Source organism: Brienomyrus brachyistius, chromosome 11 (assembly GCF_023856365.1).
Source record: "Brienomyrus brachyistius isolate T26 chromosome 11, BBRACH_0.4, whole genome shotgun sequence".
Classification (NCBI taxonomy): Eukaryota; Metazoa; Chordata; class Actinopteri; order Osteoglossiformes; family Mormyridae; genus Brienomyrus; species Brienomyrus brachyistius.
In genome coordinates this window covers 5977595-6005135 of record NC_064543.1, presented here as the reverse complement: position 1 = coordinate 6005135, position 27541 = coordinate 5977595, and the positions used below count along the sequence as shown (strand labels likewise).

At 45.4% G+C, this 27541-nt stretch overlaps 1 protein-coding gene across 3 annotated transcripts in view; it reads left to right on the top strand.

Moving 5' to 3' along the window:
* Positions 1–1280: 1280 nt before the first annotated feature.
* Positions 1281–27541, top strand: part of LOC125751403 (microtubule-associated protein 1A-like) — a 49119-nt gene continuing 22858 nt past the window's right edge. For 2 of the 3 annotated variants that reach the window (XM_049030129.1, XM_049030128.1), the window contains exons 1-2: positions 1281–1573; positions 5478–5579. In XM_049030129.1, the coding sequence (XP_048886086.1) occupies positions 1312–1573; positions 5478–5579 (364 nt within the window). In that variant the 5' untranslated portion in view covers positions 1281–1311. Of the gene's footprint in view, positions 1574–5477; positions 5580–21400; positions 21495–27541 lie in introns of those variants that run through there. The other variant, XM_049030130.1, reaches the window with a different exon arrangement.

Genomic DNA, 27541 nt, shown 5'->3' with positions numbered 1-27541 from the left:
CTCGCGTTTCAGCTTTCAGTCAACAGCTTTTCTGCCTTGTCATTCAGAACGTACTATTGGAGACGTTTTTCAGTACAGTAGTATTGCATTTTTACTCTGCATAACACGGCATGATTTACAGATAAAATATAATTCCTGTTCACTTTCTATAGAGCCTATCATGTTGTGCTGAGGATAGCTAGTACTTTCCAGCATTTACAACATATAACCAACATTGTATTTTTTTTTCTTTGACATTCATGACCAAATACTAGTACAACATTGGTGGAGAAGTAAAATGGACACAATGGCAAAACACACGGTTTTACTTATATATTCACATATTTATATATTATTTGAGGAAAAATAGTGCCATAGTCAGTTAGCACACCTTGATGTAAACATCTACATATTAAAAGCATATCGAGGGTTTAGCCCTGCATCGGTAGATCGTCAGAGAATCTGAGACGAGGGCAAAATAATTTCGTAAGGCTCGTATAAAAAAGCAGAAGAATATGTTCAAGTTAGTTCGTCCAGCTGCTGGTCTGGGGTTGACCGCCTTGTCTCAGGATTATGCAAATTTCAGCAGTGCTGCATGCGTTTGGTAGGCGTGGCGACAAGCACCAAGTCGTCGCGAGGTCTTTATCAAATAATGTCCCGCTAATGCGTCACTAATGCAATACTGTGACACATCTTACAGTGATGGCGAACAGGCCGTAGGATTTTGTGCTGACTGCACTGTAACTATGCCCGTGCACATTTTGGCAACATTACAATGCACATATGTAGAAATTTCTTTTTACAATGTAATTCTATGAGCCTATTTCATTTTGGTATATCAGTTTTCGGCAACTTATTATGACAATTTATTTCTGAACACAATTCAACAATTTTATGCACTAGTTTTGAATGAGTGCCATTCTTACCCAGATAGCTCGCTCTCACCTACAGAGAGAAAGTTGGGGGGAAGCGTAAAGAGAATTTCCCCACGGGGATCAATAAAGTTTCAAAATGTTATAAGTGGATACTTAATTACTTTCTTTACTTGTCGTTACATGAAATATGATTGAAATATTATGTTTATTTGGTAATACCCACAGAATATTTACAAATATTGCAGAAATATTTGATGACTATCTGAAAACACAAAACGATTATTGTCATTTCGCCAAAAGTTAACGCTCTGTATTTGGATTGGTGGACACGCCGATTTCCAAACACTCCTCCAGTAGGCTGGTCTCCTCGATCCTTAGCCAATCACAAAGGCCAAATGGTTCCAAACTTTATCACCGTGCCACTCCCAGGTTCGCAGTGCTCGTGGCAGAAGTTGTCATGGAAATAGAAGAGGATCCAGCGTCCACCCGCGGAGATGTTGCCATGGAGATCCCAACCCGGGATGCGCTCGCAGTAGCGGTGCAAGGCGCGACTAGCGGAGGTCTGGAGCCCGAAGAGCGGAGCAGGGTTGTTCAGCACCTCGGACAGCACCTGAATGAGGGATCACCTTTCTGTCAGCGGAGTTACTACATGCTGATTGTCATCGGAGAGATCGCGACAGAGCACCAGCTCCGAACTGTCAGAGAGCACATTGAACAGGGTGAGAGACTTCTCCTCCAGCACCACTAAAACATATAGGTAGGGATGTTTATCAACAGAAATTGCACATGGCAGCTATAATAATTAGCACGTGTATAGAGGGGATAGACTGCAGTACGCAACCAGAAAAAAATACAATCATATTAACTTAACTCAAGGTCTCCACAACGTTATTTTTAAAAATAAATAACTCGCAGTTGTATTAAATCCTGAAAATGTAACAGTACGTAATATAAAAAGAATAACTATGAAGTGGTAATCGACTGGAACAAAAAATACCACATCAGCCAAAAATGAAAGGATACCAGCATCATTTATTATAGGTAATTATTTTTTAAACTGTCAAGTAATATACACGCGGTTCAAAAAGCTGCGACACCTCTTTGATACTCGATCCTCGTTTGTGTCCGGTTTTGTTATAGGAAGTTATAACTACGCTTATGTATGACGATGAGGATATTGCAGTGGCGCTGCCGTAATTCACGGACTTGTTAAAAATGCGTAATGCGTCGCTACTGGACAACTTCATCTATCCATACGCTGCATCACGCCTCAAAACGATTTAATCACGTTTTTAAATATGACAAGCCGGGCGATATCATTTCGATATCAAAATTTTGAAACGGAGACTTTCTTGTCCTTAGAATGTGACAATAAAAACGTCTAAATAACCATGTTAGCTGCGGTGAAAATGAAATAAAAATAGCGGAAATATCCATGCACGAATAAACGCAAAAAAAAGATGCCGATAACGTTTAGAAACTCGAATAACTATACTCTGCGCGAGTGTACCTATCGTTTATCAAGCGTTTATGGGAAATTTGACTTTGGCTTGTATTTAACAGGAAAAATGTAGCTGCTGCATGTATCCAGAAGGTGAAGGCGCATATATATCCTAGTAGTTTTGCACTGATATGCATTTTAGATGCCCAATATTTGTCATATATTTATGCACAGACACATGCACATACATATATACATATATCCCATTCACCTATGCATATTTGTTCATGTTTTGCTTTGTGTGTGACGTGGTGATTAAGTTCAGTGGTTCATTCCGGTACCACATGGCGTGTGTCATGCCTTAATCCACAATCTCTAGTCTTGTAACTTGGAGTCCCTAGATTGGGGCTCTGCACCCACCCCCTCACCGCCCATGCTTTGGGGAAGGGGGGGGATACATAGAGAATATGGCAATGGGTTTGCATTTTGGCTGCAAATTACCACCCAGAAATACCGTGTTGCCATGGTAATATGTGAACAAGATGGAGGAGAGCTGCACTCTGTCTGTGTGCTTCAGCGCTGGGGGGTTAGGAGAGGGGGTGCTGTACCAGCTGGGCCTTCTAATGCAGCGTCAGCAGGCTGGCTCCTGTCCTGCCACAGGATGGTCCTCTGATGGATCACCCACCCCCAATACCCCCCAACCCCCACGGCGGGGTGTGCTGGCTCTGCGCTCCCTGTGCCCCCCCCAGCGGATTTAAAACACGGCCGGCCCTCCCCAAGGACTCCCCTCCCAATAATGCTTTCCTTCACCAGGAGACAAATGGCTCTTTGTTCGCACACGCGCCGGCCGTGTCAGGAGCGACTCATCAGATGGCTGAGAATGGAGCACTTCTTTATTGGCTACACTGATGTTACATACTCAGGGTCACAACGGTGTTTAGAATTCACGATTCTGCTGACATGACTGGTTTAACAGTGGTATCCCTGTTTGTGTGTCCAGCTTCATTAAGATGGACCATCATGCCATGTGTGGTATGGACAGCAGATAACTAGTTATATGCTTACAAGAGCCAGACCTCTGTCTCTGACCTATAGGGCGAGGACTGACTCGGGAATGTCTGGGATTTGAGCGAATCACGCCTCTATTTCCCGCAGCAGATTATCAGCAGTCTGGCCTCATGGGGGCCTCCTTACTCCTCAATACCAGTGAATATCCTTACATACTTCCTGAACAAATTTTTTCCTGGCAGGCCTGACACCTCTTGGGTTTCTTCTACACAAACTAAGCATGAGATATACCCATGTTAAAGGGCATTGCCATGCCATGCTGATGTGAGAGGCCCCTAGCCAGCCCTCCAGGGGGCGCTCCGTCACTTCGTATCTGCCTATAGGGCCGGGCTCTGCAAATCACGGTCCGAGCTCTGCTGGTTTTCCAGCCTTCCTTTACCTATGAGCCGGGTGTGAAGCCTCTGACCAATCAGAATCAGTAACAACTACGTGGGAGAACTGAAAACAAGGCCTGGATTTGGAATCGAGGGCCAGTTTTCAAGAGCCCTGCTGTAGGTAATGCTGTGGGTTTACGGGAGGCTTTAGTGAGCATGCAGAGTAATGCAGTCTGGGTCCCCCAGGTTATAACGGCTGAAGCTTGTGGATTCAGGGCAGCTTCCCCGCTTAAGCTCTAATTTGGCCTCTCGGTTCAACATTGACAAAACTGCATTGACTTCAGTGATAGCTGTCTTAGATAAACTGAATTAAATCACGTTCGTAAGTCCCAGTGTAAAAAACAACTAGGGGATTATTAATTAGTAGCGCCATCATATGCTTAGTCAGGGGATTCTTGCTGCCCACGGTAAGCAGGCAGAAGCCAGCATTCCTGCGTGTCGATCGGTTGTTATAAACACATCGTTATCAGATCCATCTGTCCATAGCCACTGAGTTTAAAGTAGTTGGTTTCTGCCAAGGTGACTTCCTCCGTAGCCGTAAAGATCGACTGTGGTGGCATCCTAGGGAATAGAATCCTCGGTGACCTTATGCCTTTTGGGGATTGACTGACAGGAAGTAGCCAGGCACAGATACAGCAGGGACTCGAACTCAATAACCGAGTCCTCACGCCTTGCTGACGGTATGGAAACCGGCTGATACCGGAACATTCCTGGCTAACAATGAGAAGCATAAACAAAGGCAACTTGAGCTGAAGGATCGATTATTGTGTTTCACTAGAACATAAACCTCCTGTAACAAGGTATGGTTATTTTTACTTTTACAAGGTAGAAAAATAAACAGTGCTTCCACAAGCAGCCTTATTTTACACAGATAACGCGAAGTTCAACATTTAAGTGTGAGATTTTATTAAGCGGCACCCGTGACTGTTTGAGAAGGTAATGGACAGACGTGTTTAGCCATACGGAGTCATATTATCGACTTTCCAGAAAGCACACATGCGCGACTGAGGTTGATGAAGGCGACCGCTGTCTGTTAGCTGTCCGCAGCGCTGCCTGTGTGGTCCTGAAGAAAAAGTAGAGCTGCAGAGAGGTCCTGAGTGTTCCTGAAGTCGCCAGCCATCACCAGCCATGTTGGGTCCTGTCTTCTCACATTAGTTGAGCAGATGTGTCTTTGAGCTGAAATATAAGGTGTTCTCTTTTGTTCAACATCAGTCCAAATGAATACTGACAATTAATACAAGTATAATGGCGGTTTTTAAATATGTTACGGCACTTTTCAATAAAACAACAAAGAACTTCACATAACAAATAGTTTTTCTAGAAGAACGGTAGAGTAAAGTACATGTGTTATATTACTAACACGATTTTGTTATGGAACTAAACAGTGCAGTGCTTGGACTGGAATTAAACTGTGGCACCCAGAGAAATATATAATCATGAAGAAATTGCTGTGTTAACCTCCATTACTTATCCGTGGACAGTGTGTAGGCCTAAGATGTTGCCTGATTGTAGGTAACAGAGATCATCCACTGGGTTTTACACAGAAATATACCTTTTTTTGCTGTCTTTGGTGATCCAGGTGACTTTCAGAGCAGTCCGAGTACAAGTAAACAAATCCCATGATGCTCGCTGTCTTATCAAGTGTGGCACAAAGCCTCTTCACGTGATGCTCTGTCCTCTTTCCTGGGGAGAAAATGTCTGGTGCCCTTGACAGAGCTTACTCATTCCTGTCTTGTGCAGGGATCCGCTCCTGGGACGTCGACCTCACTTCCTGTGACCTGAACCAACAGCTGCAGCTGTTTGTGAGTCGACACTCTGCCCAGTTCTCGGCTGAAGTCAGAGGTGAGACTTCAGGGAGGTAGAAGAGGTTTTTCAAAGAGGAAGGTGATCCCAGCCTGAAACGAATAAACACACACGCACACACACACACACATGCACACACACACACACACACACACACACACAGGCACATACAAAATCTATGGATCGGTTTCATCCTTTTACATATTTCTTTGCCATAAACTCATTTAGTTTCAATTTAAGATTTCCAGGTACTTCTGCAGATGCTAATCTGTGTAATAAGTGTATAATAAAACATTCAGAACAAAGAGAATATGATTTTGTATTCCAAAGTATATTGAATGAAATTTGCCATCTGAGGACATCCGGAAAGAACCTGACCACTGGGGCGAATTGCCTTTCAACCTAAATGGGGTTCTGTCGCTCTGAATTACTGGTTGTCTGCCTGGGTCTGGAGCAGCAGCTGTTTGGCGGGGTCGTTTGTTAGCGCACTGATTACAGAGACGAGGAGGTGACGGAGCATCAGGTGAGAGGTGCTGAGAGGAGGAGGGGAGACGCGTGCGGTGTGGGGGTGATAGCGAGGGGCGTGGCTTTGTGTATCGCAGGCGCTGCTCAGGCCCGCCCACTGGCCCACTGCCAGCTCAGCACCTCTCCGCCTTCCAGCAGGCAGAGGAGCAGTTAAGCACGTCGATTCCTAATCTAAAGGTTAGTGGATCTGGTCCCGGGAGGATCTCCTAACCGGAATTAGTCCCGAAGAGAAGAAAAGATGTAGAAATGCTAAAGTAGTAGGAAATCGCTACCTGTCCCAAACATTTTGGGTTCTAAAGCTGAATACCACAAAACTGCAAAGGGATCACTGCATGCGTGGGGGAGCGTGGGGTTTATGACAGTAGCAAATCGCAGGTACATGTGTCATCCACCATGTGACGGATCAGCAGCCAATCTCTTTCGGGTCCTCCTGCTCTCGAGAATCTGAATTCCCGAGCATCACAGGTCACATACACATGCTATGGGCAAAGCAGAGACACCGATAACCCTATCTGCATGTCCTTGGATTGCAGGAGAAATTAAAAGTACCTGGAGAGAAAACACAAGTTTGGGAGAACATGCCAACTGCGCTCAGACAAAGTGGAGGTAGAAGTTGAGCCTCCAGTCCCAGAGGTTTGAGGCAACCATGTTGCTCACAGAGGTACCATGTCACAAGCTTGGAACTTAGATAAAAACACCAGCTGTAGTGCCGAACTCGAAGCATCGTGAACCAGCATTTATGGGGCAGAACCCCATAGCCAGATGGAGTCACGTACAGCCATTTTGTCCAGAATAGCTTTGAACAGGCCTGAGGCCTGCTGGTGAGTTAATTGTGTCTGCAGAGCAATGCAGTTGCCCTCCAGTGCCTGCGCACGCCTGCCCCCCCCCCCCCCCCCCCCGCAACTGCATGCTGGGAGCAGATCGGATTGTGTTGACTGAGGCATTTTCAAGGCCCCTGTTTCCCCAGTTACCTGAGATTTCTGCCTTGGGGGTTAGGGTGCAGTGTGGGAGGGGGGGTGTTTTGGGAAGTGTATCGATCTGCATGATGTTTTCAGGTTTGATAGCAGCGTGCATCACTGACCCTTATGATAGACGATACCTTCTGGTTAGAGCTGCAGGGAGGAGTGCGTGGGCGCTGACATGGCGCAGGCAGCTAGGGGCTGCACTGGTGACCACTGCAGCGGACGTTGCTCAAAAACGTCACCAGCTCCTGTCATAATGCAAAGACTTCTGCACAGGGTCTCCAACAAGTATCACTTTGCGACATGAAAGCTCAGGAAAACGGCGGATGAATTTCACATGCCTCAGGCAGATGAGAGGCAGATTTCCATACGGCTCAGATTAATGGTGATGAAACGACTGCGGGGGCCATGTCTGCAGAATTAGGCTTTACAGATCAGTCACTTTATCAGCATAAACCAGAGATATGAAGATAAACACATAACAATGCTGAAATTAGGCTGACAATTTATTTTAATGGCGTTGCAAATATTATTCAAGATTCTCATAACAAAGCCCTGCTGTGTGGCATGATGTTTTCTACTGCCCCCTAGAGATCAATACTGAGTACTGCAAGCTGGATCTTGCCTGCACTGCCCGCTACGGGTGTTCATGGGCTTGACATGGACAAGGTCTACAAGTAAATTGGCAGCAAATTTTTTCTCCAATTTGGATTTACAGAAATTGTTTTATGTGCACACGTACACGTCTTGTGGTATCTAAACTCAGTATTAAAAGGAGCGTTTTAACAGTAAACAATGGAGTGTTTGCACACATATGTGTCCGGATCTCATCTCATGCAGGGTAACTGACTCCTAAGGCTTGTTGAATAAGAGATGAGACCCCGGGGGGGGGGGCTCTTGCTCTGTTGCCTAGCCCCATCTCGTAACAGCATCTCCTGAAACATGTGGGCGTCCCGCTCGCTGGCTGACGGTGCAGAGGCCGGCGTTAATATTCATGAGCCCGTGACGGAGACTGCCGCAGACCTGGATTCTGCTTGCAGTGCAGCACGGTGAAGCCAGGCCCCACGCTACCCCCTGCATGGCGCTCACACCCTCTGCTTATTACTGGGGGGGGAGCTCTGTGACTTATTACCTCAGTATGGTTGGGGTCCTTTTTCATATAACACAGAAGGACTGGAATACACATGAGCAGCATGAAAATACCTAAAAAAATAGCAGGAAAAAAACACCCCCTCTCTCTCTCTCTCTCTCTCTCTCTCTCCCTCTCTCCCTCTCTCCCCTCTCCCTCTCCCTGCATCTCCACCTTCCCCCATCTCACTGGCAAATTCAAAGGCTTCTTCTCCAGGCAGGGTCATGCTTTGTAGATCAGGCCAGACCTATTTGCATATATATGAAATAGGCAGATAAACATAATATAAGTAAAGCGCCCCAACCTCCCCTCCCATCGGCCGTCCCCCCCCTGCCCCCCCTGTCCCCCCCCCCCCCCGAGAGCAGGCTCACTGTGTCCCCCCCCTCAGACGGTGTCAGTCCATTTCAGACACTCAGCCCCTTGCTTCTCTGACTCATCCCTCTGCAGGCCCACATTCCCCCCCCCTCCCTGTCCTCGGCGCTCTGATGAATAATACATGAGCAATCGCTCCCTTGCCGCTGATCCCTCTCTCTGATCGACGGGTGACCCGTCCCGTCTCTTCTCCCAGCCCTCGTCTTTCTTTTCCCTTCTTCCATGACAAACGGGAGAATAAGTCATTCTAAGAGAAAATGGGGAAGCGGAAGTGCTGATGGTCATTATAAACAGGGTGGCACCCTGTCCCCACGCGCAGGGGAGGGGCTTTCCCCACCGGCCCGGGGGGTGTGTTTGCTGTACACCTTTCATACCTCTGTACACATTCACTTCTGTTAATCCTCCAGACAAGAAGAGCAGGTCACAATATATGGATTCTTCGACTGTTTTGATGATTCTGAAGTTTCGCCCCAAGCAACATATACACAACAATCAAAAACAACTGGAAAGTTCTCAGACTTTTTTCGCTCATTAATCTTGTTTCTCCCCGTGGGTTAGTACATATTCTCCCAGGTGTTTTAAGGGGCTGTAGATAAAATCTATACTGTCAACACTGTTGCTATGTTAATAGGGGGAGTTCAGGAAGTTATCACATCAGCCACCGGGGGGGGGGGGGGGGGGGGGGGGGGGGGGGGGGGGGGCTGAACATAGCTGGAGGAATCCTGGACGCAGATTTTAAGGAGTGTGATGCATGCATTCAGGCGGCAAGGGTACAGTGGGAAGTGCAAGCAGGATTTCTCTTTAAGAGTGTACAGTGTGGCATGACTGCTGGCAATCCGTAGCCATGCACGCCCCCCCCCCCCCCCCCGATAGTCCGTAATGCCCAGTGCTGAGGCAGACATAAGGCCGGGATTACTGGGAGCAGTCTGTGCAAACGGCTGTAAGCCTCACATAACATGGAGAGAAAACGTCGCATCTGCGCTCGTTAGAAAGAATCGCTAGAAAGCGCAGTGGGAAGGCATCGGCGGAAACACCTCGCCTCTCCCAGAAAACCTGCTGGCCGAAAACAGTTCTGTCTCCAAGGTGGCAATGATTGCAACCTATTTTTTATTTGACCATCTTGCTTCATAATTGACTAAAGCAGTTTAAAACCTGAAATAATACTCAAAGAAAGGACGCTGCTTTTTAATGGGGCTTAAAGGTGTCAGTAACGTGGGGCCCTGGACCTGAAGCCGCCTTCACCAAGAGCTGCAGGAACAGAACGAGCCTGACTCCCACTCCAGGAGCTGGAGAGTCTTGAGGGATTAAGCATCGTGCTTCGCTGTGGAGGAGGGAGGCGAGGTTAATACATGAAGATCTGCACAGCAGACAAACTTGTAATCCTCTGCCCACATAGTTCCTCACTAGTCCTACACGGCGAGTTCCAACTGACAACCTATTAGATCAAGCTATAAAATCAAAAAGAGCGAATGATTAAGCAGCTTTAATGCCACGATCCCTTCTTACTGGATTAACGGTGTATGAATGCAGATCAATGTTCAGAGGTAATGGAAGGTCTTCTCATTCTCCTCCTACACGCCTCTGGTTAGTCACTATGTTTTTTGCACTAGTTTCCCTGAAACTAACGTGTTTTTTTTTACGGTAGGAAATCAATGGGTTACGTTGGGAGCACCTACGGTATATCCAATAGCTCACCCACACAGCTGTGTTGCCATGGAGAGCTTCATTTATCTCATGAGCTATAGGTCTCGCCTGAGCAGATTTCGCATGTATGCAAAGCCAAAGTTTAATCAGCGTTTGAGCGCAAACGAAGGGGGGGGGGGGGGGGGGGGGGGCAGCACGGTGGTTCAGTGGGGGTGACATAGCCTCGCACCTCCATGGATCTGGCTCAGATTTCCACCCCTAGCTGTGTGTGTGTGGAATTCACATCTTCTCTCCATGCTTCCTTGAGTTTAGGTTAACATCAGGCTTTCATACCTTCATATTGTATGGATGTTATAGCGTGTGGGGGGGGGGGGGGGGCGGGGTTTAGGTTTCGCTAAAACATTTTTACTCTGTCATATAAACTTAGCAAGCTGTGCAATTTTAATGATTATTTCTTTCATATATTATCCAATATATGTTTAAAGTACTATTATGAAGGTTGTAAATCAGAGATCTTCAAATCTCACCCTCGATTCCAAATCCAGGCCTTGTTTTCACTTCTCCCAGTAGTTAGTTTAATACTTACTGATTCTGATTGGTGGTGCGGTGGTTAGCACTGTTACCTCACGCCTCTGGGACCTGGGTTCGAGGCCTGGGTCACATGCCAACCCATCCTGGATTGTTCCCTGCCTCGTGCCCATTGCTTCCGGGATAGGCTCCGGACCCCCTGTGACCCAGTAGGATAAGCGGTTTGGAAAATGGATGGATGGATTCTGATTGGTCCCGGCTCATAGGTAAAGGAAGGCTGGGAAATCAGCAGACCTCGGCCCTTCAGCACCAGGATTATGAATAGCCCTGTTCTAAATTACGCAATTTATTAATGCAAGCAAAAAATGAATATATGATGCACAGTCATGAGTGTAAATTATGGGGGGATGGGGATGGGGGGTTGAAATAACCCCTTGCACCTCCTTAAATGGGTGAAGACCTCAACCCCCAATGCTCAACCCAAAGTTTTGTCCTTGTATATATCCTTACACAGAAACAGCCTACATTCTGTGTTTTTGAGAAGTACCGTGATCTTGATGAACCTGAGTGACGCTGGTCCCACCACTGGTGGTCCAGCAGATGAACACAGGACCGCCGCAGCAGAAGCATTCAGACAGGAGTCAGTCAGATGTCCCAGTTAGTTGAGCTGTAGTGACCTAGATGCGGCGGAGGGACTGACAGTGTTCGTGTGGTGGCCAGTCAGTGCAGCAGCTCGGGCGTCATTAGGAGATTCAAACCATCCAGGAACTGCAAGGCAGCACCTGTAGTTTCAAAGGGACAATTTGAAGAGGTTTGATGGCATATTATTGAACTACAGCCAGTTATAAGGCCCAACTGAGAAATAATTATGGGCCACACCAACAGCTGGGTAGATGGTGCTGTGAATCGGGGGCGGACCCCATGAGGCCCAAATGGATCTTTGCCCAGCTACTAAAGTACAAATAAACCGTCTTCAGCTTTTGTTTTAGCTTCCGTGGGCACAACAGCAGACATTCATAGTAAATACAGTGGCGCGACTCAAGCCTCCATGCAAACAACAGTGACAGGAAAGTGCACCAAGATGGCCGAACTTGGTGACAGGTGTGTGCTCATTGCTTCGCTGTCACCTTGCAAATGCATGTGGATCTCTAGCCATAAGAAGCCCCCTCACCCAAGAGGTAATGCAAGATCAGCCCTTTCCTAACCCCACTGTGGGGGATCTGTAGTAATTTGGTTAGATTACATTTGAAGGAGATTCTCAGAAACACAAACAATCACTCTTTTAGCTTTAAGGACACATTTACCTATTAATATTATAAGCATTAATTCATTTTGATCAAAAGTAAATTAGTAAAGCATTCTTAACTGGTTAGAAACTTGTGTTAGTGAATTGCATCAGTGGCTTTTCAGGTTCCTTTTTCCTTTGACAATTATTTTCTTGGTGGTAAATAAGCAATAGTCTGGAGATGCAACATCTATTAAAGTGCATAAAATTGTGGAAACATCTAGCATTTTCGGCATTACGTTTCAAAAATTACTACGCGAATATTGGCAGTTATGTTTACGATCAGAGAATGTTTACAAATATCATACAATGGAGGATGAAATAAGTACCTGGAGTAACTGGAATGAAGTTCTCTCAAAATTGGAAGTGCTTCCGCAGTTTTGGACACTGGCGTTGGTGTCTTTGCTGGCCAGTGTGTGAGAGAGCATCTCCAAAGCACAGCGAGCTCTGCTGGGTCTCTCAGGTGCACTGCAAACACTGATACGGATGCTCTGTAGAAAGGGCGGATGGTTCCGGGTCTTACGCTAGGCTGGTCTCCAGTCCCGCCGAGCTCTTAATTAATTAGCCTTGATGGAACTGTTGGCTGAATTAATTATTATGTTCAGATCTGATAAAAGTCAAAGTGCAATTCAAAGCTATGATTTATGAATTTGTGTGATTTATGTTAATGTTGAAGTAGCATATGTATATATATATTGCTGTTATGAATAATAATGCAAATTGTTGTCTTTTTAGCCAGTAAATAATGTAGTTTGAACACCGTTTTTTATCTGCCGCTGTTTCTATAGGAAAATAGGAAATAGGAACAAGTTCTATTAGTACAAATGTCTCAGGGTTTGTTTTTCTACTTTCTTGCTTACAGCCGTTTTCCAAATAGCATATTTTGTATGACAGGGCTCTGGAGCAATAAACAGCCCTCAGCTCATATCCAAGGTTTTACTTAAAACTCCTGCCAACAGCTAACAAAGGGGAATCGATGAGCAGCGAGCAGCCCACCGGGCAGCTCCGTCAGGCCCGAGTATGTGGAATTACCCTCATTTGTGTTTTGTATGGAAAAACGAGGAACCGAAAATGAAGAAGAGCGCTGTAGTTTCCCTAGGGTTTGTAACATCATCTATGGCCTTGTTTCTCTGAATTCCTCATGTATTATGACCTTAATGATGTTCAGGTGTGTGTGTGTGTGTGTGTGTGTGTGTGTGTGTGTGCGTGTGGTCATGTATATACAGTAATATGCATGTATATAATACATGACCAAATGAACCAAATGTCCCCACGATGTGTTAAAAACCTGCTATTTTAATGATGTGGGACCATTTTTTTCATTCTCATAAGGAGGAGCTGAATTGTATAACTGTGACTGAAATCAAAAAACTAAAAATGCCAAAAGTCTTCTATTTTATTTGATTGCTTATGGTTAAGGTTAGGGTTGGGTAGGGGTTAAGGTCGGCATTGTTGGGATTAGAGATTTTTGTTAGAAACATCATGTCAGAAATCAAAAAATGTTTCCGTTTTTTGTAATGCAAAACCTCTTGCAAATTCCAGCAATATATTTTATAGAAATCTCAAAAGGAACCTATTTTACAAGGTGTAAAAGCACATCTTCATCAGTTTCTGATCAACTGAACACAAACGGCAGGCAGTTCTGACTGGCTGGGGGATCTTTCCGGTAAAATGGATTATATTCAGATCCCATGTGGGTGCAACTATATCTGAGAAAGACGGGGGGGTCTCACGAGTTCCGGGATTCATTACGGGTCAGGGGGGCGCCACTGTCAGCGGTCCTTGCAGTCTTCTGTGAGAGAAACCCACCCAAAGGACGCCAGGCCCGTGTCGGCTTTCATCAAGGCTCTGGGCCACAGTCGGCTTGGAGACGGAACCAGAGCATTGTTGATGACTGTAGGATGTGGAATAATATGGTCTGTTCGCTTGGCAAAGCTGGTGTCATGGTATGTTGGCACGCATTCGTCTCAGTGGTTAACAGGAGGTGGATAGAGTCCAGTGAAGGTTGGCTCAGCAGATATAGCTCAAGTCAGGGCCAAGCTGCCCTTAAACCCCCCTCCACCCTCCATGAGAAGAGACCCTCCTGACTGGGCAAAGAGTGCCAGTTATTGCCCAGCAGACTGAATCTGACAGGCACCCTCCCAACGGGTGACATATGTCGCGAAAGTGAATCTTCCATCTCCTTAGCAGGTGCCCCAGATCATTTTAAATCTGCTTTACTGCCGTAAAGCAGCCGTTGTTTTCCTTTTTTTAAAGCTTTTCTGTGCAATCTTCAGACGGGAGGCAAGGATAACTTTGGGTGATGCAGTTTGTCCTGGGGGGGGCAGTGTCTTGCAGTGAACTGGCATGGAGGGAGCGTGAGAAGACACTTACACTATAAGGTCAGAGCTCAGGCTATTTAAAAGGCAGCTGGGATCAGACCTCGGGGATCACTGTTCACCCTTTTCCTTCCGCTCTTGTACTGAATTACTCCTTTATTGTGAGGTAGTTCGTAGTTCTGTGCTTTTGTTTTTCACAAATGCCTCCCAACTAGGTCATTTCAACTCTTTGAACTGTAACTTTTTTATACCAGCCAGCTGGGTTAAAGAGAGAGAGGAATGTGGGAGGGAGAGGAGGGCGATGAAGACTCTCTATCAGGCAAAAAATAAGAACGTCTCACAACATCTGATACGTGCAGAATATTTTAACCAAATAAAATCACAATGCTTGAAGCAGTTTGTCCCTCCGATGAATTACCTTTTATTTCAAAGCAAAAATAGTTTGCGGGTACTCACATACGACATTTGGGAGGGAGGTTTTAAATGCACCTCCAAATCCTGCAGTAGAAATCCGCACGTACCCACCTCTTCCTCTTTAAAACATTTTGATGTCCCCTGGAGAGATTGTCATCAGACAACAAGCTCAGTACCTCCAGGGAACCATGCAAACAGAGCACATCTGTAGCTAGAAATCTGCCTGTCAAACGAAGCAAAGATGAAAAGCTTCCAGTTATATAAACAATTAGTTAAGGGGCCACCTCCAAAGCTCTGCTTGCGAACGTTAACCAGTTAACCATGTTACTATGCTGGCTACCTGTCTCCAGACTTGTCTGCTAAACAGCATCGGAATGTGTGTATCTCCTGAAGATCTGGGGCTCTGTGTAAAATTGGATCCTTCTTACAGAACTGAAACTATTTTTATACTGAAGCATCAGGGAAAATAAATAAATCCAGGAACCTATTTTGATCTTAACAAAACTTTTCTGGCTTAATGAAATTTTGGCAACACTTTACATTAACTGCACACTTCATAACACATTCATTATGCATTCATAGAACATTCAGTGCATCTTCGCCTTCATAATGCATTCATAATGCATTCATTTAACATTCAAAAGCAGTATGTGAGTATACCTTAACCCGTAACTTCCTAACATACTTTGACAGGCTTAAAATACTTTAATAACAAACATTATATGATTATACGATAATGCTGTTTGTTATTGTCATATAATGTTTGTTATTAATGTATATTAAAGCTGTAAAGGTATGTTAAGACGTTAAGATGTACTTTCATGCTGCTTATGAATGTTCTATGAATGCATTATGAAGGTGCAGTTAATGTAAAGTGTTACCAAACTTGACATTTTAGTTTGTTTCAACACGGACAGCGGGGAAAGTCTTTAGGACATTGTGATGAAGTTTCTAGAGGTATGGCACAGGCATGGGATGGAGATGGGGATACAGAGGTTCTGGAAGGCAGTCATTAAATAATGAGGTCATACCCTGCGTGGATTGAGGGGGCAGCAAGCAAGGGAGACGGCCCAAGAAAAGCAGGATGGCTAGGGGTAGCTACTGCCCTTCGCAGGTGGAGAGCTAAGCAGTGATATTAGCACAGAAGGCTAACATTAGCAGACCAGAGGGGTTTCCCCAGTATACACAAGGCTTCTGAGGTGGACATGGGAGATCATTCAAGAGGTTTCGGCTACAGATGCAGTTAGTTATGTCCAGTAGGCGGGCTGTGTGGTGGGTCCCCAGGTATGTGCCTTCTCCTGTCAATGAAGTTCTACATTAGATTGTAAAAGCAAGGCTGCCATCCCACCAGTGCAGCAGTGCAATGTTTTTTTCACAGTGAATCAAGGCACTGCAGTCGTTTTTGCTGCAGTGTTGTATAAACAAAAGGGGAATCCCCAGATAAACAAACAGGTGGAAACCCCCGTCAACGGCGACTTTACCTTCTGGGTCACGACTGTCCACGGTCCTTGAGGTCTCAGCCCCCCACCTGAAAACTGCACACGTTGTAAGCAGTTGGGGGGGGGGTCTTTTTATACCCTAAGTGGAAATAATATGAATTGTGGCTGTTGGAATTGGTGGGCGGAGCTAGAGGCAATCGACCCTATAGGCAACCTAGGGTGCCATCTTCTGAGGGGGCGTTGATGCTTACCTCACTGTACCCCCCCTACATCGATGCAAAGTGAAATTCGGCGGTGATGCCTGTGACGCCACATGGGGTTCGATCGGCACTGGGCAGTGGAGTGGAGCGGAGTGGGGGGTGTGATTATTACTTTTGCCAGGTGGTCAGCGGTTGGTAATTAACCTTCCTTTGCTGCTCGGGCTGACTAACAAAGCCAAGAAGGTGGTGCAAAACTCAGCCAGACCATCAAACCAATACTCCCCACATCACCCGCGGATCAGACCATCACGCCAATACTCCCCACATCACCCGCGGATCAGACCATCACGCCAATACTCCCCACATCACCCGCGGCTCAGACCATCACGCCAATACTCCCCACATCACCCATGGCCCAGACCATCACGCCAATTCTCCCCACATCACCCGCGGCTCAGACCATCACGCCAATACTCCCCACATCACCCGCGGCTCAGACCATCACGCCAATACTCCCCACATCACCCGCGGCTCAGACCATCACGCCAATACTCCCCACATCACCCGCGGCTCAGACCATCACGCCAATACTCCCCACATCACCCGCGGCTCAGACCATCACGCCAATACTCCCCACATCACCCGCGGCTCAGACCATCACGCCAATACTCCCCACATCACCCGCGGCTCAGACCATCACGCCAATACTCCCCACATCACCCGCGGCTCAGACCATCACGCCAATACTCCCCATGTCACATGTAGCTCAGCCAGTGGACGGTGTTTGTGGCCATTCAGCTCTTCGTAGGTCACGTGTGTCACTGCATATAAGGCATCAATCAAATCCCTGACTTCTGGGGCCTAAGTCATCCATCCCAATGTGACGGGAGAGTGACTGATCCCCAGACAACATTACAGATCACCTACCTTAAAGATACACTAAGGCCAAGCGAGTACAGGCAGGAACAGGACAGCTGCATGGTGACTAACCATCAGCTTCTCATTTTCTGGGACAGCATGGCATCTCCGCTTAAAATGGAGGGAATTCACTCGCTGGGGTTCGGCTTTATCCGGCCTTTACCCAACCCCCACATTCCTTGGCTGTTCACTACATTGGAACAATCATTGGAACAAGAGAGGTCAGGAGCCAAGAAAACAGCTTTGTCACCAGAAATCCGACGGTGATGAAGAACTGAAACAGATAAACAGCTACGCATATCGTCTGTTTGCAGTATCACTTACCTTTCATAGCGAAAACAACAAAAAGCAAATTAAAAGAGAAAACAAAAGCCAGGTCAGCACAAAACCAGTTTGATTGCCCGTTCAATTGTATCTACCGTGTGCCGACGGACTGTCAGGACATTGATGAAAGTTGAGGATGAACGCGCTTCAAACCAGACCCGTCACTTTTAAAGCTCCAGCTGGCTCTGGCAAACAAAAAATGAGACATTGAATGTGGGGGGGGCAGACAAAATGACCCTTTAGAGAAATCAATTTGCTTTACTCATCACTGTTGGGCAATCACTAGGGGCTACTGAACAGGATAAGAAATGTATCTTTGCTGCACGTACAAGACAACTCAGTAATACCTAATCCGAACGATTCTTTCTGTCACTCCTTAATCTTGTCTTTTATTTCTCTGTCGTTAATTCCTGACCATTTCTTCGCACAAGAATAGCTGGCATGATATTTAAATTTTTAACAAACTCTACCGTAAAAATGACTGCAGTGCATTGCTGCTTTATGGAATTAATTGTGTGTTACTGCTCCACCGCTTAGGGAATAAAATCCTATAACCCTTGTTTTTGTCATGACAGCACAGAGCTGTATTAAATGGTCATTGCCTGGCCCAGAACAATGCCAGAATTCTCTAGCTAAGTTATACACATTAGTGAACATGGCAGGGAATTGCTCTTGCAGTATCGGCTGTTGAGTTGCCCGCACCTCATGCCTAGAGATGTGCTTAGGGACGATGTACCAGAATATTCTTAACATCTAGATGAACAAAACGCATGCATGACTTAAACACGGTGGTCGACATGTGGATGTTGATACTCCACTGTGTGGTTTGCAATATGGCAATGGGTTTCGTCTGCAAATATGCCGGGAAATAGTGGACGCAGTGGATTTACGGCGATACATGCGAGTGCATTTAAACGTCGGTATCTCCCATGAATTATTAGTCTAGTCTCTGGGGTGCTACACTACAAGTTGGCAGGAGTGTGCGTGATTCCATCAGAAGCGGCGATAAACAACATCACGGAGGTTGAGAAACGACATCAAACGCACGTGAGGCATCCTTTATTGTGTGAGCGGTTCATGCATTATTGAAGCGGATGAATAATTGAGCGCAGGTCATCGATCCTCTCGTTTAATAAGTATGCAGCCCCCAACCCTGGAGGCTGGCGATCAGCACAGTGTCTTTGCCCCAAGACACAGGTCCCTACACCAAAGGGCCAGATCTTACGGGGGGGGGTGGGACCAGGCTGGAACCCTGCCCCTGCAGCAGAAATGAAAGCATGATTCTCTCAACATATCTGACTAAAAAGTGATTCATTTTGGCTTTTAACTGGATCTCAAACATTGTTATGCAGAGAGACGAGTACTTAGGAGTCTTAATAATGGAGCCGGTCAGAAACTCAGAGATTCTGAAACACACCAGACACAGCAGATACAATGATGTGAGTCTAACATCCACCCCAATCCCCTCTGCAGTGTGTGTCCAAGCAGTGGGATGCTAGTGTGTTACAACAGAGTGATATGACTGAATCCAGACCTGTGAGCCCATTGGCTCCCATCGCAGACAGACACAGGAGTTGGGTAGGATGCAGGAAACAGGATAGGAGGGCCTTGGGGGGGGGGGGTGCTGGGAGGTCAGAGGTCAAGGAGCCAATGCAGTGAACGGTGAAGTATCAGCCATAAAGGGGGCGGGGCTCTGCGCTGCTGCAAATGTGTCTGAGCGACACAGGCTCTCCCTTGAATTTGGTCATGTGACGATAGCCAACTGCCACTCAGAGGAGACTGAGGTTTCATGAGGTCATTTTGGTGGGGTGAGGGCGATTGTGATTGGGCGTGGCACTGGACACCGGCACCAGACTGTTGGGGGTTTAGGCCACTGTTTACGGCCACCTAGAAGACCTTCATTTCTCTCCGGCTGTGTCCATCTTCTTACAGGCATGGGGAGGGTATTGATTTCCTTTGTTAGGTGAGGGAAATATCCGAGCTTGTGATTTGCAGCTGTGAAAGCTTCCAGTAATGCAGTGCCATTAAAAAAACTCCACGGGGTTATTTACATATATCCAAGCAGAGGACTTATTTCATAGCTAATCATATTACATTTTCAGTAGAATTACGTTAAAGGGTCAGTTGGCTTCTTCAGAAGAAACGATTAGATCTCTGGTTCTGTAAATCCTGAAGCAGCGACCTGTGCCGCTTATGTCTGTCAGGGACGGATTACAGACCGGGCCAGCGGGGCCGCTGCCCAGGGGCCCTTGGGGTGCAGGGGGCCCGTGGGGCCCCTAGCCCAAAACAATTTGCAACGCTTATCAACAATGTATTTTCGTTTGTCTATTTTAGAGGGCCTACATTCTTTGATCCTCTGCCTACAAGGGCCCCTGACCCTATAGGGAGCGAACGTTTTGCCCAGGGGCCCACACAACCCATAATCCGTCCCTGATGTCTGTAGCAGAATCATAGAATAAGACGTCAACGAAGCATACTTTGTATGAAAAGACAAATAATTTTTTTCTGTCACTGGAAATAGGCAAGAGGAGTGTTGCTATTTCCTGGTAATTATTGACTGGTAATTGCCATGATAACAATTGTCCCCAGGTTTCCCAAAATGACTGATATTCACACCAGATATGTTCTGAGTAGCCTACAAGGATGGATAAGCTCATTCGCCATGGAGTCCGGTTCTGAAGGGCAGCTACTTCTGAAATGAAGGTGATGAGAACACAGTCAGCCTGACTGGCGAACGTGATGGTGATTGAGGCCCCCACCTGAGACCCCCCACCTGGGCAATACAGAATAACAAGTGAGGGATAATATGTAGAAGACAAGTAAAGAAAAATTATGTATCAATTCTCAAAACATATCGTCTGATATTGTTGTAGACTGTGCTGAAAGGCCAGAATAAGGCATGCCAAGGTACACCAAGCTCTGGATATTTCGGTAAAATTCAGTAAAATATTTCAGGATTTTTTTTTTTTTTTTGGGGGGGGGGGGCGGTGGGTGAATGAAGCTAAATTAAATATTGGGGGTATATAGCTGTTCCTGTGATGTGTGGCGTGGCCTGTGGAATGAGAGAGCTGAATCTTTTAGGGTTTCACATTAGATTGAGATATCAAACGGATGACCTATGGAGAGGCAGGACGGCACATGCACTCAGTGATTTCAGGAAAACTGCATTAATATAGAGTTTGTTTCTGTGTGGCACTAATGTAGATTTCTATTCATACATCATGCATTTCTAGTTTCAGGTGTGTGTGTATATATCTATATATACATACAACTAGAAGTGCTCCATATATAAACAGAAATATGCCAGCAGATTATATTACACCTGAAACTGAAAGTTAATCAGTTATTCGTTTAAAGGGAAGCTGGACAGGAGTCCTTCAAAATCATCTTTGTAAGGCCTTTTTCGTGACATCGCTTCGCTCCCCGCATCCTCTTTACGTGCCGGTAAAATGAAGATGAACAGATACAGACACACGCATTACGGCCCCTTGGGGTTAGGGCTGGTGTCCGACGATGCCTCCGTCCATCCGCTGTATCGGACAGAGCGGCTTAATTAATGAGACGCATCAGGGGGAAATGAAGCCCGACACCAGCACCTACTGTCACCGCATAACAAGAAGTGCGGTGGCATTTTGAACCTAAAAGCAACAGCTGGGCTGAGGTCGGCAGCGGAAGGGTTAATGGCCGGTGTGCCGTAAGGACATGTCCGCGGCCCCTCCCTGGCTGCAGGCGGCGTTTCTGCATCCCTGCCGCCGCACCCGCCTCCCCCTCCCCGCCCATCCGAACCCCTCCCTCCGTCCGCCAGACAGGCGCTCCTCCGAGCGGCTGCGCGCCTCTTCACTCGCCGGCTGCGAAAGGCTCAGCTCTGCGATTATCACAGCCCGACATCAGCGACGGTACGTATCGCTCCGGAGATGCTGCGTCTACTGCTGCTGCTGCTGAGCCCATATCTGGAAAAAAAACTCTTGACCGAAAACTCATTATCGGGCCATTTGTTATGTCTCTATTATATTCGTATAGTGCGATGTTGCTGCTGTGCCATCAATTGGTGATATATTAGGCTGGACGGAAAATCGCAGTGGCTCTTGTCAGAACATGTGTGTCTGTGATGTTTTCTAATAATAAAAAAAACATGTAAACCCGTTTTCAGTCGTGTCGGTGGTTACAAGAAAAGAAACGCAGGTTGCGTTTGAGATCAAACCCGGAACGTCTCGTATAAATATACGTCGATAATAAATGACATTTTAATAAAGTATTAAAGGAAGCCTGGCAAGACACGCAGGTGCGGTTTTCCCTACAGCTTAGTCCTTTATTTAAAAACAAATGGGTATTTGAGAGTTTAATTAAGCCGAGGGGCGTTTCAGATCTTGTTGAATAATCATATGCAAGCTAGTCTTCAGTTATTAATAAATAATTAGTCTGCAGTCTGTATTTCCATATCATTATTAGTTAGTATACAGAAGTCTTCGCATTTCTCTCATTTGTTCCTGGTTGTCAAAAGGAGACAACCAGCTTACCAGGGAAATCATTCGGCCGAGCTCAATGCATCGGTTTATTATGTAAGCGAGGTGTTAAAATGGGGCTATGTCTTTGGCTAAGGTGCGTTCGCAGGAGGTACGTGACCTTGTTCGTTTCTGTTGATGGAAAGAGGGCGAAACCAGAATAGTTACAGCGGTACAGATGGCCAAGGATAGTAGGCTCGATTCCCAGTCCGTACTGCGACGCGACCGTAATCTGGATAAAGGCAGATCAGAGGTACGATCGGCAGGTACATTCAGGGATCCACCACCGACACCGCGTGGGAAAACAGTTACCAGTAGAGCTGATTGTACTAATTTACTCTGTAAGAGGCAAGGGTGTAATCTATTTCTGTGGCACATTTTTATATATGACACATCATTTTACATTAAGTGCGTTGTCCAGGCCTGGCCAATAGCAGAGATGCTGTAAATATTAGCCTGCTATTAAATAACAAAATAGACCTAGAACAGGCATTGTCATAGAACTATAACTCGAGAAACTCGTATAAATATCTATTTTCCTGGTTTATTATTTGGTTTGTTTGCATCGGTATTTTATACGTGCTGTCAAGTCGTAATAATCTGCTCCGCCGTCGTTCCTGACATGATTCATTTGCCGAAGTGCCAGTCGGTACCAGTTTTTCGCTGTTGCCCGCTTGTGGTGGATGACGACAACCTCGGTACAAGCGTTACAAATAGCATTATATACAGACATATGATTGTCTATTTAATTCTAAATGCCGAAAGATTAATATTGTGTATTTTTGTTTAACAATTTTGCTGGTTTGGGATAATGACGTCCTGCTTTCCTCCCAGTCCCCTCATCGGAATGAGTCAGCGGCTTGCGGGAGGCAGACCGAGGCGCGCCTTCAACCGCTCAGTATTAAATAACATTCGATCGCATCACGGAGGAAAATCTTACTGCATTGTCGGGTTAGGGTAGGAAACCCCAAAATGCGTAAAAGCAGACTTTTTACACTTTGGGAGACGTAAGATGGACTGAACGGGCCGCGTGGAAGCAACCTGCATACCTGTTGAGAAATGCCTTGGAGCGTAATCGCGTGTATAGGCTACGTCCAAATTAAATAATAAATTATAAAACAGAGATAGGGTATATAAATTCTATAAAGAAACGTTTTACCCGGTTAAGAAAAAAAACTTGCTGTTACGGTTTATTTATTTATTTATTTATTATTTGTAATTAATAGGTTTCATGGCGAAAATGACTGTCCGCCCTCTTATTACAGAGAATTTTCTTATAAAAGCTGCCTAATATGATAGGCCTCTTATGAAAAAAACCCCCACCAAACCACAGTATGTGTCCTGAATGAATAAAAGACGATCTCTATTTGGATGACCCGTTAAAACGTCCCAGCGCTGAAAAGGGACGAGGAGAGAGGGAGTCGCAGACTGGGTCAGTCTAAAGTAACGCAGGTTTGCTTGATGACCGAACAGGTGAAGGATGCTGACAAACGCGGCATGAACTGCTGTTAATACTGACCAGGGCAGACTCATAGTGTCAGATGCTGGGGTATTTTTACTCGTATACGCTGCGATCTGTTGATGGAAAAAAATCCTCCAAAAATCACTTAAGTCAAATTACGTCTGGGTGAATAATGGTATGAAAAAAATTAGGGTATAGGTATTATATTATATTTACAGTACTGGAATGCTTCATGACTGTAGATATATAATGATCTTTGTATCTTTGTTTTTACTTTATACTCTATAAATGGCACAGGAGGGTTGGGGTAGCGCTGTCGCAGGTGCGCGCGGAGGGCGGAGCCGGAAGTGCCCCATCACGCATGGGATTTCGGGCCACGTGTCACTTACCGCTTGGGGGTTATTCCACAGAACTGCTGGATTGTAACCGTGATTCGTTTTTCATCACTCTTGGGAGTATTTACTGTGGAGTAATGTCTTTATTTTTTTCCTACCGATTTTTCACACGTCTGTAATATTAATAGCCATCTAGACTGTTTATACCTATACGTCAGCTGGATGTAATTTACTAAGAGAATGAAAGCATTGAAAATTAAGGGGGAAATACCAGATGAATGTTCCGTACCCACAAAGGTTAAAAATCTAATTAATTAAGCCTATAATGATTAATGGATTACCATTATGTTATTAAAGCATTTTTTCAATGTTGGTAATGTGGCTGAACTAAAATAAAGAAAATAAATACAATTTAGAGACCACAGAGAAAATGTGACAAGTGGAAGTTCGTATACAAACTCACCTGGGATAATTGAAAAGTTCCGTGCTATTGTTGCTTGTTAATGAATGGGTGAAACCTTTTCTGATTTTTTTAACTGGTTATCGAAGAATATAGTTGGAACTTATGTACTAAGGAAGGTACGCTGCATACCTACTCGTCACAGACACCTTATTCTGATGAGTGTGGGGACGAAGAAGGGGTTTCTGTCAGGATGTTTGCCTGTACACTTGTTAAGAAAAATAATAAAGAAATGATGAAGTGCACACGTATTACGGTGTGTTTTCCAGGGGAGCTGTGCTCATGTACACAAACACAAGCAAACATTTACACTCGCTGGTCAGGGTTAGGGGGGTGAGCAGAAGGCCCTCGGTCACGATCTCCCAGCTGGTAGTGACGTCGAAATGGCAGTTTAGGTTTTAATATATAAGTTGCGTGTTTTTTTAATTAAAAAAAAAAAAAAATTTACTAACCGCAGCGGTTGCTTGCTGAAACCCACACGGGATTTCTTTTTTGCCTTAAAATTTGACAGCGTTGAGCTTGATTGTGGCGTAATGTGAGTGAGTTATCAGAAGAGGTGAAAGTGCTTAGTTGAACAGGTCCTTCACATATGACTATCAGGAAACCTGGTACTGGGCTTTCAGTCTGCCACTGGGGGATTGTTTCCCTCCCAAAGGCTCGCGCTTCAGCTCTGCCCCTCTGTATTCTCCTACTTTTCTCCCTGTAACTTGCATTTTGTTTAAACCTAATTGCCGTCAACCTCATTATTTTTATTGTTATCCTCAGTGTCAGCATGAGTACTAATGGTAATTTATGAGTTACTATACTAGCGCATCAGGGTTACCGTTTACGTATTTGCAGCTTACGTCACCCAGTGGTCTGATTTAGAACATTTTATCTGGGACTGGAATTCTAAACCTAGAATAATTCATTCAGTCAGGCTTTTGAAGGGTTTGATTAATCAGAGGTGGACATTTCTGGTGCAGAAAATAAAAAAATCCAGATCAGGATTTTGTTTCAACCAGCCAGTTGAGCATAAAGTTTCGCAGGCACTGTGTACTCAACTGGTTGGTTGAAACAAAATCTTGGTCTGGATTTTTACTTTCCGGACCTGAAATGTCCACCTCTGCTCCACACCCAGTTGCTGTTTCCTACAGCCAGAAGTCAGCTGTTGGTATGACTCATCAGGTGATGTCATGGGGGGTTTGGAAAAAAAAAAAACAAACATTTTGGGAAGTTGCTCCATGTTCCTCTATTCTGGATTAAAAATGAAGAACTCTTCGACGTATCTGCTCTGTGGCGATGCTATTTATTTAGGCATCTGTACATTTTTATAGATGGGAAACGTTGATAGGGAATAAGTAAATAATTACAAACCCAGTATGCAGTAGATCAGCCATGTATGGCTAATTTTTTAGCTGTGACTCAGTCGGCACTTGTTTACACAGCGAGGAGGAAAGTATTTTGCATGGCTCTGTGTGTGTATTTGGGTTTTTGGGAAGGCTGGAGTGACGTCATGCATTGGCAGACAGCCTGACACTCACAAAGTGAAGGACGGCGTGCCAAACGGTGGATGGGACGAGCGCACTGAATGACTGATTCTGTGCAGGCACACGATGTGCTCCTCACACTCTGCTAAAGTTTATTTTCAGCCATATTTATGTGGAATTTTCTGTACTATCCCCGGTACTAAAATTTATGGCAGTTTTTAAATGCGCCCAGATTGTCATGAGGAAATTGAGAACTTTTTTTTTTTTTTTTTGCATTTGGTACTTTCAGCTGAAGCAGTGTTGCCCGGCAACCGCCCAGCTTCCATGGGCTTGCTGGCTGCCAGTGCGCAAATCCACCTTTGGCCTTCATTGTCGAAAACCCTTTTCTGGTTTTGCTTTTATTTTTTATTTTTTGGTTCTTGGGATATATTTTCCAAAGGACCCGCCCACAGATAAGCCGGAAACTTTAATATGCCATGTTTTTTTTTGGCCTGCTTTGTCATTCGAGGATGAATCTTGACATGGCACGTCTTTTGAATAGTGTTTTTACCATATTTATGTTGCATTCCATTTGAACTCGTAACTTGGAAATTCCAAGGTCCTAGTTGGAAATTTGAACTGGAACGCCCCTTGAAGCAGGCAGTCTGACTCTTGTACTTGGAGAAAGCGACACAACCCTGAGCTCAGAATTAAAGATGGCTGCACCCTTTATCCAAGAAGTTAAAGCTGTAGTTTTACACTATTTATTAGCACTTGAGTTTTATTTGTTACTCATTAAATCGATTATGCACACAGTGCTATCCAACCACTGTCTGTGGACGTGTTGCCACGGTGTTGTTATGCACAAAATACCACATAATGTGTTGTTATCAACTGATATTGCTAACAATGGCTAACAATTAACTGGGCTAGGACTGGGGCCCATTTCAAAGCAGGATTACTTGCTTAGCTGGATAACTTGTAGGATTTAAGGTAGCCTGGGCTAAATGTAAATGGTTGAAAATAAAGGCCATTTAAACTGGGATACCTTAAATGCCACAAGTTATCCGGCTAAGCATGAAATCTTGCTTTTTGAAACAGGCCCCTGCTGTTGCTAAATGGCATTCCGACTTGCTGTACTGGAACGCAACTCATGTGCGACGTCATTCCCAGTTCAGACCACTGAGGTTAATGGAACACAGCATTAGGTCTGACTTCTTTTAGTAGGTGAATGGTGAAGACAGATAGGTGAGCATCAGCATTAACTAGCACCAGGATTTGTTAGGGTGAGCTCCATACTGTGTTTGGTTTCGGAGCATGTCAACGGAAACGCTGCACTTTTGTCTTTGGTCGGTGTTGTCAGGGATGTGACTCCCTTATGAATGACTTGTCAGCCCTGATTGATGATATTGCAGCCATGTCGTTTCCATGACAACACCCCCCACCTACAAATGAGCTAATCTGACCTCTGGGGATGAGTTACTTCAGCTCAGGATGTCTCCCCATCCCCATGCCCCCCCTATGTCGCCTCCCCTGCTGTGTTTCTGAGTCAGGGGGGGCAGCTGCTATATCTGGCTGTATTAGGGAGGGGGGGGCACAGAACCCGTTAGCACATTTCACATCTCATTAGATTTTAAGTGAACTGATAATGGACCACGGTAATGCTAATATAAACTCGTGGTGGGTGCAGGACGATTCCCCATTGGTTTAATAGCTAATCCCCCCCCCCCCCCCCA